The sequence below is a fragment of the Oryctolagus cuniculus genome, chromosome 12, assembly GCF_051225735.1.
Source record: "Oryctolagus cuniculus isolate XC-2025 breed Fujian yellow rabbit chromosome 12, ASM5122573v1, whole genome shotgun sequence".
Lineage (NCBI taxonomy): Eukaryota > Metazoa > Chordata > Mammalia > Lagomorpha > Leporidae > Oryctolagus > Oryctolagus cuniculus.
The window spans coordinates 59,930,091-59,941,041 of NC_142878.1; the positions used below are offsets into that span (position 1 = coordinate 59,930,091).

The 10,951-nt window shown below is 42.6% G+C and overlaps 1 protein-coding gene across 7 annotated transcripts in view; it reads left to right on the plus strand.

Annotated features, from left to right (window-relative positions):
• Window positions 1-9,657, plus strand: part of CDIN1 (CDAN1 interacting nuclease 1) — a 241,057-nt gene extending 231,400 nt beyond the window's left edge. For all 7 annotated transcript variants that reach the window (XM_089309417.1, XM_089309413.1, XM_051822094.3 and 4 more), the window contains one exon: window positions 7,287-9,657. In XM_089309417.1, coding sequence (XP_089165543.1) covers window positions 7,287-7,456 — 170 coding nt within the window. In that variant the 3' untranslated portion in view covers window positions 7,457-9,657. The remainder of the gene's footprint in view (window positions 1-7,286) is intronic.
• The last annotated feature ends 1,294 nt before the right edge of the window (window positions 9,658-10,951 follow it).

The window sequence follows — 10,951 nt, forward strand, 5'->3', positions numbered from 1 at the left end:
ATTGGTTGAGGCCCTATGAAGCCTGTGGGCACCTAGAAGCTAAACTGTCTTCAGGAAACCAAGCAGGCAGTCAGTTACTAGGGCTAACTAATGCCACAATACCATGATCGGAAATCTCTTTAACTTCCTGCATCTGCCTGTCTTTTCTACACTCCCCAAAGAGATCTCAAAGAAAAGTGTAACAATAGAAAGGTAAATAGTCTTCCTTGGCCTCAGTAACAATACCATCCAAATAATTCCAGCATTAGAATATAGGAAGGGAGACTGTTTTGTTTTGTAGTTCAAAAAGGGTGATCAAGTTCTTTCTGAATTTGGAGGCCCTGATTTTTTCTGTCTATAACTGAGTTTTTTCAAACTTATGGGAAACTTTGAACTAAAAGACACAACTTAATTCTTATGCTGTATTCTCTCAAACATTCACAATCTGGAACCCTCAGGGATTATCTGAGGATAACTAGATTTTTCTGGAAAAACTAAGAATTTACTCACAAACGTACCATTTTTAAAACATTCTTGGTGACAGTCCTTTAAAAATACATTACAGCTTTCACTGCTTTTTAAAAACTGAACAAAATGTAACCGGCATCTGTTTTTCCTGGACAGTCTCAACACCTGCTAACAGACAGAGTCTGTTTGCTTTACCACCAAACAGCCATGGACTATCACAGTTGGGTTGTGGGTTTTTCTTAAATGTGTCTTCCCTGGTTGTCAGAAATCATTCACCTCCACTACAAAGTGTTCTGCTTGTATCCTGCCTCCTACCTATTAGCTCTGCCCTGATAACAAAGTTTAACACCCAAACTCCAAAATTAAAGAAGACATGTAGAATTCCTCACTTCTAACAAACCCAGCATCCTTGAGAGGCAGCAAGAACGTACATTTAAACCTGGGGTGAGGGGCCAGGAAGCTCGGAGTAGTAAAAGCAGTTTCTTACTTGCTGAGATTTCCCTTAATGGAGAGTTGTTGCTTATTGATAATCTCCTTCAGTGGCCCATTTTGCTGAATTCTGGCTTTTTTATGACTAGAAAAGCCAGTCATCACATATGCAGTAGGATTCTTCATACTGCATATGTGAAGAGCACTATTTGATTATATTCAATATTGAGTGTGTAGTAGACATTTGTTGCTAGTTATCTAATGCTGTATAACAATTGACCCCAGCACTGACTTAAAATAGCATACACATATGTCAGTTCTCATGAGTTAGGAATATAGTTTAGAATATAGGAACACTTCAGCTGGATCCTCTGCTTCACAGGATCTTCCAGGCTTTATTGGCCCAGAGTCCACAGACTCATGAGAAGGTTAACTGCGAAAGGCCCCACTGCCAAGTTCACCCTGTGGCTGTTGGCAGGATTACTTCCTCACGGTCTGTTGGACTGAGCTCTTCAGTTAACTCACAAGCTATTGACCGCAGTCCGTCCTTGGTTCTTTGTCACATGGGTGTCTCCTACATGGCGGTTTGCTTCATCAAAAATGTACAGGCAGGGAGGGCAACAGACAAAGCCTAACAGCACAAAAGAAGTCAGTCCTTGGTGACCTAAGCAGAGGTGCCATCCCTACACTTCTGCCATCGTCTGTTGCAAGCATGTCCCTAGGTCCAGCACACACTCAAGGGCATGAGTACTGAGAGTCAGGAATCGAAACCATCTTAACCTGCTTACCCATACTATCTCTTGACTCTCACTTGCAGCTCGGAACTCGAGCACCACCATTGCTGTGGGTCTTCTTTCATCACTGCTGCTTCCCAGTGCCACCTGACTTGACCCTTCTTCCCATAGACAACAGTGGTGATACTGCTCTCAGACTCACTTCTCAGAGGGACCTGATGCAGCAACCAAGTGTCTTTCCTTCCAGCTCAGTGTTTACTGTGAAGATGAACCATATGTGCAGGGACAGGTTAGTTACAAATTTGCTAAGTATTTTCACACCTCCTCAGTACGTCTTAATGTTACCGGTATCATAGAATCTCCTTTGTGTATGTCGTTCACCTGCACATGGCACATCCATCAGTTCAAAAGAGTAGAACCCATTAGAGCAGTAGCCACCCCAACCTTGCCGAACCTGAAAATCTTCTAAACACAAATTTTTTCTGCCACCTCATGTGATAATAGCTGTGCTTTTACATTTCCTAATGCCCAAAAGCTGTGTGACTCCTATTATCGTGTGTGTGTGTGTGTTTTCTATCTGAAGCTACTGCTTGATGTGTCTAGCAGTCTCTTCACAACAATCCCTCCAGTGTGTTGGGCCCCAGGTTGAGAACCTCTGGTTTAGATCTTGGGGCAGGGATCCAAAACTCATTTGCCCACAGGAATCAAATGGGCAAATGAGCAGAGTTAGCAGACCAGAAAGAAATGTGTTCTCTTTCATTTTTTTTTTTCCTTAAAATATGAAATCCTCCAAGGTTATCTTCTTGCTTTCCTATCTTTGATAGATTAAGTAAAGGGATACGGGTCTCTACAACAGGAAAATCCACAGTGCAAATGTGATAAGTGATACCTAGTACTAAGCATCAACACTTGGGAGTAACAGTGCTGGGGACTGCAGGCAGCCCTGAGAACATGTGTCTTATAGGAGTGGTAGGTTTTTAGCTTCAGTTGCTTGTTACTAGATCAATAAATTTCTCAAAGCTGATTCTGTAGGATTTTGTATAAAAAAAATCTCAATGTGTGATTTTTTAATGAGAACCCAGCCTTATTCTAAAAGATTGTCTCAGACGTCAGTCTTTTGCAAGGCAGCTCACTCCATGCTTTCAAAAGACTCAATTATGGAAAGCTCTCTTCGTGTTGAATCAGTCTCATTTCTGGCTGCTGTCAGACATTGCCCAAAGTCTGCACTTGTAAGCTATACCATGAATCATGTACCTCCTCCCCAAAAGCACTCTCCAAACAGGGTGGCTGACATGTTACCTCCCTAAGCATTTGTTTCTATACCAGACATTCCCTGTTACTCTATCCACTTCTGAAACACACTGGGATTCTCTTCTGGGCCAGTTCCTCATTGAAGGTACTTCTCTTAAGATACCGCATCCAGATGCTCCAACACTCTCGAGGTGGAGCCTCACCAGTGCCCAGTCTCACCATATCACTCTGTGCAGTCAGCTGACCGTTACATTATAACGAATAGTGCAGTCAGTCTGCCTGGGTTACAAAACTGGTTCCTCCAGATTTTAGATGTGAAACTTTAGGAAATCTATCTAATTACTATATGCCTGAGTTTCTTCATTTATATGCAACAGGGACAATCCTTGTACCTATTTCATGGGACTGCCATAAGACTTGAGATGATATATGAAGTGCTGGAAAATGTGACTAACACATGGTAAATACTATGAGAATGTGTCCTCATCACTTTTATTAGCACTATGATCTGGAACCATACCATTTGTTGTGCTCATCCTGATCACTAATAAAAATGCTATGCCGAGGGCTGAGTCCTGGCAGTACCCCTGTCTCTAGACTGCCAAGATAACAAATGCAAGTCTGTCTTCTCCGTATTATACCTGAGGTGACTGTCATGTACCATGCTAGGCATCGAGCACATGAATGCAAATACAATACAGACTTTGCTCCCAAGTCCCAGTATAACAAAGAGACAAATGCTGAAACAAGAATACTCCCTAGGAGATAATGAAGGAGCCCCAGCTTTAGTTCTGCAGCTTCCTATTTCTCTAAATACCCTAAAACAGAAGGAAACAAAAGAAACACATTTTGAACACATTTATTTGATTGTCATCATTCATGAAGAATTTCATCTGTTATGCCTTCCAGATCTGTTGTGGTCATGGCTTTTGACTTTCACCTTTGTTGTTGTTGTTACTTTTATTTTTCCCAAGAAGTATTTTTTTCTAAGTGGTGTTTGTTTGGAAGAAAAATTTCTTGTTCAGAGTTCACTGACCTTCTAGTCTCTGCTCTCCAGGAGTCTTTACAATCTGTTGGAATCTTTGGTCGTACTACTTTGAGTATAGCAACCTTCTGTAAACAAATGTTTACAGAATCAACCCGGATGCTGGTGTGCATCCATTGCTGAGGGTCCCTGGGTTGGTAAGGAAGTATGCAATCCCAGTAGCAGAACAATCCTCTGCTTTGCAAATTCCCCCCCGCCTGGACTCAGTCGTCTTTTACATGCCACTGATGGTCTCTTGGTTTTTATTGGTCACAAAGGTTAATTTTGCGTTCTCAGTGATCTCATTCTTGTCCACTGGTACCTCAGTGAATGAAAACAGGCATCAAAAGATGGAACGACTCAGCACACAGCACACACTTGACGGACAGACATAAAAACTCCGAAGTCTTCTCCGTTTCTCACCTGTTCAGAAGGAAATGCTACTGTTTTGGATGACTTGGCTTTTCAAACTGCCGACCAAAAATTTCCCTATTGTTAGTTCAATTAACCAAGGAATTGATCACATGAAGTTATTTGTGGTCAACCTCTTCATAAATGGTTAGGCTCACAAGTGTCTGATCTTCTGGGTGCTGGGCTGCTGGAGGAAGCCAGGAACAGCCCTGAAGAGAGTGTCTGCAACAAGGCATATCTTATTCTGCCGTTAAACTTCCAAATTTGTCACCATCTTAAACTCCTATTGTTCTTGTCACTCAAAGACCTCTCTACCGTGTCTATTTAAAAGTGGGAGTTGTACTTCCTTGCTTTTAGTTAAACGCTTACTTATTTTGATGCAGTTGAAAGAGAAATAGACAGGGAGAGAGAGATCTTCCATATGCTGGTTCACTTCTCAAATGCCTGTAGCAGCCAGGGTTGCACCGAGTCAAACCCAGGAACCCAGAATTCCATCCAGCTCTCCCACATGGGTGACAGGGGCCCTGCTGCCTCTCAGGATGCATTATCAGGATACCAGAGTGGACGCAGATGAGCTGGGACTCCAGATGGCACTCTGCTGTGGGAGTGCAAGTGCCCCAAGAAGCGGCTTAACTTGTACCACAATCTTTGCCCCTACTCACCTTTAATAGGCACACAGTCAATCACATTTGTGTTACTTGACAGAGGTAATATTACCTAACTTAACGTAATTCCAGGTGGAGCATAAAGACTTTGGTAGGTAGTGGAGCCTTATTATGAATCCTACTAAAAATGTTCCTGGATCTCTGTTACTGCATTTAGGAAATCCTGGTTGTGAGCCGCTACATGAAATGTTCAGGTTCACAGTCTTGCAAAATCTTCTTGATATGGACGTTTCATCTATTGCCTCACAAGTGGAACAAGTCCATTTGCTGGAGCATTGAGGTGTTCCCAGCCTGACTTCTCTGCCTAGAAAATGCCATTTCCGTAAAAAGCTGTCAAGCTTCGTGTCCTTTAGCTTATGATTTAGCTGTTCAGGGAAAGTGCAGGCTTCTCTTGCTCTCTGCTGCCGATATGTGTTTTTTGTTTTATTAAATCTTTAAAATACTGGGCTTGTTTTTTATGACCCCATATATTCTTTTGTTCTTCTCTGTGACTCGTTAGATCACATTTTCTTTCTCCCTTTATAAAAACATTAGTGCCTTTCTAAAGAACATCCTGGTCTCCAGAGGCTGTGTAATAAAATGGAGGAATGTGTTGCACGTAACGTTAGGTCTGTCGATTGACTCTGGGGCCACCTCGCTGATGGGAAGGTTTGAGACTTCTTGGACATGGTCCACAGAATTGCTAGATCTTGCTCTTTCCAGGCTCGTTCTAACTATTCTGAGATTGCATGGTGCTCATCAGAGCTCCTTGCAAAATCAGAGTGCCAAATGGTGTATGTTCTGATTACGGACAACTGACTGTTCATGATGAAAAGTTAGCAGGAAAACCTGGGTTAAATGGCAGCAAGTTCAGGTCTAAGCATAGCTTTGTCTTATGTTCAGACTGTTGGGGCTCACGTGCCCTGTGTGCAGGGACCCTAGCTGTTCTGACAAAAGGAGACTTCCTTGGAGATTGTAAGGAGGAAGAGGGCATCTGCAGCCAACCCTGAATTCGGGTAGAACTCCCTGGGCCAGGTGCTCACAGGTTTCCCATCATGCCCAGCTTTCACATCTCACAGTTTCACCCTCTCGTCATTCTCCCAGCATTCAGAAAGTTTCAGTAAACTGTGCCTATAACTTGGTTACCCTACTGATGTGAATCCCCAAATAAACCAGTCCGTGACATCTCATTGAACTTGTTCCTGTGCATACGGTATCTCGCAGCCCATCCTGTACTGTTAGTTTTGGCAAGTACACTACAGCATATAATAAATCACGGGAGGAAAAAGCTTTTTGGCCTAGCGTGGTTCGGCCTGCTGTAATGTTAGAATACAGAGAGCTGTTCTGTTTTTAGACATCCTTTTACTAACCCAACATTCATAATTTATGATTTCACTGTAAAATTCCTGCAACACTACACCAAAAGTAGTGCTGCCCTTTAATTAAGTGCTCTCGGTAGGAAAAACGTGAAACTGATGTGCAAAACATCTCCGTGTGCACGGTGATTGATAGTGATTACATCTTTACGAACTCGGCCCGAAGGTCTGCACTTCCTGATGGGTAAAGCAGTCTGTAGGGCGACTTCCTGAGTCTGCCTGGCGGGGATCAGCCACTGTGAACAGAAGGGGAGAAAATTCAGAGGCACAACTTAGAAATATCGAGGTCTGCAGCCCGCATCTGTCTCTCCTTTGTCACATGTCTACCTCGTGCCTTTATTCCTAGTCTCCATAAGAACCTTCCACCAAGTGTCGGGCAGCATCCACCTCGGAGGTTTTAAAGTGGGGGTGATGAGTTGGGGAGAAGCTCTCTTTGATGGATCTCTGTGTCATACAGGTTTTTTTTTAACTGAATGGCAGGAGGTACTGCTGGCCCTACTGATGCATGACTAGAACATTATGGTCAGAGGAGGACCTTAAGCTGGTCTATTAAATCATTTTCAAACATTTGGTTTTTTTTTTTTCTTAGCTAAAAGTGTGTCTGATTGTGTTCTGAAGTAGTGCCTATAGGTGTCTAGGAGGTTAAATTCTCAAGCCAGGTGCTGCCTGGCTTGTCCCTGTTTCAACTTTGCTATTATCACTGACGCATCGGTGACATGGACAGTTTCCAGATCTGAAGTGCTTCAGGTTCCTTGAAAGCAGAAGTGACACATGCATGCAAGGTGGTGCTGCTTGTATCAGAGCAGCTCTGGCATACAGGTTCAGCAGTTCTCAGTCACAATGGTGGCAACAAAAAAGAGAACTGTGTACAATCCAGCCATCCAACCCTCTACCCATGCCTTCAGAATGACTCTTGTGTAGCTGTGTTGCCCTCACGTGTGAATGTTGTTTTCTGGGTTATTTTTTGCAGATTTGGGCCAGGCTTGGTCATCTATTGGTACGGCTTTATCCAGGAGTTGGACTGCAACCGGGAGAGGGGCATCCTGCTCAAAGCCTGTTTCCCGACCGACATCGTCACCTTGTGCCACAGCACTGCTTGACCCTGGAGATCCTAGAGGAGCAGCTGAGAGGAGGAGGTGACTCCGGAAGCAGTTTCACTTTCCTGCAGTGTAAACTCCTGGCAACATCTGCCCTGAACTGCAGCTGAACTTTCGCTGCCCGTGGTCACACCACTACCTCTTTAGACAAACATATCAAGAGTTTCTGTTTTCCTTCATCCCTTGCTGATGTGAACAGCCAAGAACTACAGACACAACCCACTCATTATCAGCATTTCTGTCTCTGTGAAACAGTTAGTTTATAGATAGTCATAATCTTTCTTCCTTCCGGATGGTTTCTCCTTGTATACGGAACAAAAGGAAACATGTGGAGACTGAAAGGTGTGTAATTTCTCAGTTCTCCTCCCAGTTACCAAATCACCATTTTTTTTTTTCTTCTAAGCCTCCATTCATTCTTTTTGTCTGCCTCCCCCTTCCTCATGTGCACTTCAGATACTCAGTGTTGCATTACCGTCAGGGACTAATCTAGCACAACCCTAGGGAAGCTGAAGACGTGAAGCCCGAAAGTAAATGTTTGCTCTCAGCTGCCGGGCTCTGGCAGAGCGGAGAGGGTGGCCCATGCCGCAAGCTCCTTTTGTCCTGTCTTCATGGTTTCCTGACCTCGGTGCCCTTAAGCCTAGCTGCATACAATATACTGGATGAGAATTTCCTTTTTTAATAATGCTTATTGACCACCAAACAACTTACATTTATCTCATTTAACAGTATTAATTACGTTGTGTCTGGAAGCCACACTTGAGGTTGGAGGCTGAGTGGAGAGGACTGAAGTGCAAAGCCAGCATTAAGGAGAGTCCATTTGTAAAATGACAGGGCTAGTTGTCAGTATGTAGTTTGGCCAATATTTTTATGAGTAAAGTTTTTTTAAAACACACATTCTGGAGTAGATGTTTGGCCTACGTTAAGATGTTACTTGGGACACTTGCATCCCATGTCGGCGTGCGTGGGTGCATGTGCCAGCTGTGCTGCTGATTCCAGCTTCCTATTAATGCTCAGCCATTGGATGCAATTGGGTAGTGAACCAGTGGGTTGGAGAGATCTTCTCTCCCCTCCCCCATTCTTTCTCTTTCAAATAAATAATAAAAATGGCCAATGAAATATTTAAGCAAACGAAGTACATTCTGTACAATGCTTGTACCTGCATTTTATACCACATAATTATAATCTTTAAATAATTTAAGCATTAGAAATATTCAGCTTTGAATAACCCAAGTGTATAAGATAAATCTTTAAAAAAAAAAAAAGTTGCTCTAGTTTTATTTATTCAAAAGACAGAATTACAGAGAGGAAGAAAGAGGGAGATCTTCCATCCATTGGTTTACTCCCGAAATGGCTGCAACAGCCCAGAGCTGGGCTGATCTGAAGCCAGGAGCCAGGAGCTTCTTCTGGGTCTCCTATTCGGATACAAGAGCCCAAGGAATTGGGCCATCTTCCACTGTTCTCCCAGGCCATACCTGAGAACTGGACCAGAAGTGGAGCAGCCGGGACTCAAAGCGGTGCCCATCTGGGCTGCTAGCACTGCAGCATTGGCTTTATCCACTTTGCCACAGTGCCAGCCCCAAGAGCAACATTTAAATAAGCAAAATAAAAGACATTTTATTTGTCTTTGTCCCCTTTAATTTATTCACTTTCATATACTATACATCTGACTTCAGTGTAAAGCAAAAGCATCAATAAACTAAACCTATCTTTGGAGAACTTAAAAATCTGCAACAAAAAGTATATTTAGTAAAATATTTGCCACCAAGCTGGAAAGACAACTTTCATAATGTTGAATAGATAATTTTTCAAATATTAATAACATAACTGTAAGTCATATTGCTTGATTGTTTTAAAGACCAAATCTATCATTTATACTGTTCATTTTGCACATAAGATGGCCTGCAAAACTCTGCATGTTGCTTTTCCCTGAACACAGACTTGTCAGATTTTTTACTCTATAGTTAGCTGCATTAAATCAAGAGAGGAAGAGGATGAAATGAGAGGTATAAGACATCTTGGTTTCAGTATAAAATTCATCATGCGAATTTTACATGTGAAACAATATTGCCTACATACTTTAAGCAAAAATATTAAGAAGGTTTCTTGCTCCAAATAGCTTTTTTTCTTTAGGAATAAAGTACATTTATCTGTACAGATGTTGAAAATCTTATTAAATCCTTGTCAAGGATTTGTTTTACATTAAACAAACTTATGTATAGCAATAAACTTAAATTTTTAAAAGTGCTTGCACTTTGCGTTTCTTCTTCCTGGTTCCCTGACGTGATGCGTAGCAGGAAAGCATTGATGATCCCCCGTGAAGGCACCCCTGCCTCTTTATGCGTGAGGTTTTAAGTTTGGGCCTTAAAAGTGAAAAAGAAGCCATTACACAACACAATAAGGTTACAAATCATGTAAGGGTAAACTTCTTTCCAATACAAAAACTAATGTGATTATACTAGCTACGACTGTAAGTGGATGCAGTGTAGGAGAGAAAGGGAGGAAGATTCCCAGAAACTTCAAGCCTCAGTGTTCGAAGTCTAGGTGTTTGCTCGGTGCTGCTGGTGATTGTTAGACCATGGAAACACCAGCTCCAAAAAGAACAGGGTGACAACTCCTTTTGGCTGTTGTCATGAGAACACGTAGGTTAAAACCAACCCTTGTTTTAGGGGGCACTCTGCACACTGTGCTAATGATTTATGCCAGTCTAGAGAGCAGGTGTGGGTACAAAACGTAAAATGAAATGATGTTCTCTCTGTCACATAGTGACTTGCCAGGCAGCTGCTCTCAAACACCTAAAGACCCATTGGAAGTAGGGAGAAGGGACCAGCTCGGAAAAGCTGACCCAGTACTGAAACTTAAGGTGACTTCAAAGGATCCTTCCCACTCACCCACCCTGGCCCCCCAAAAAACTGACCATAAGCAATCAATAGTTGTTTTCTCTTTTGCCTTCTAGCGAAGTATGTCATTTCTTCAAAATGCTCCTAAAATCACATACAAAAGACAAGGCCCTGGGGTCTAAGGTAGAAAGTTGGACTCCCAGGAGGAAATAATTTTAACCCTAGATGTGTGTACCTGTTCTTTATCAGCAAGGCTTGATTCCACTCTGGAAAAGATGATAAATTGTTGGTCTTTGGGGGAGGTGTATTAACTCATTCAGAGCACCAGGGGACTGCTCAGTGCCAGATGAGGTCATCTAAATGGTCCCTGGTGGACCATACTAATTAATGCACAGTGCCAAAGTGAACAGCTAATTAGCTCACCTCCACTGGGGAGCTACACCCATTGTTTCCTCTTTGGAATTAAGACACTTGAGATGTTTGCTCCCATCTAATGGGTCTGGTGTTTCAATTTGATTACACTGTGACTGCTTTCCTATGCTTCATCCTTTCACTTGGCTTCCCTGTCCTCTGCCCCTTCCCTAGTTCTCACCCTTTTCTTTCCACATGGAGATGTTCTCCACATTTTCACACTGCTGACCCTTTTTTCTTTGTAAGAAAAAAAAATCCAAGGATCAAAATGCATCCTTTCTAAATCGTGA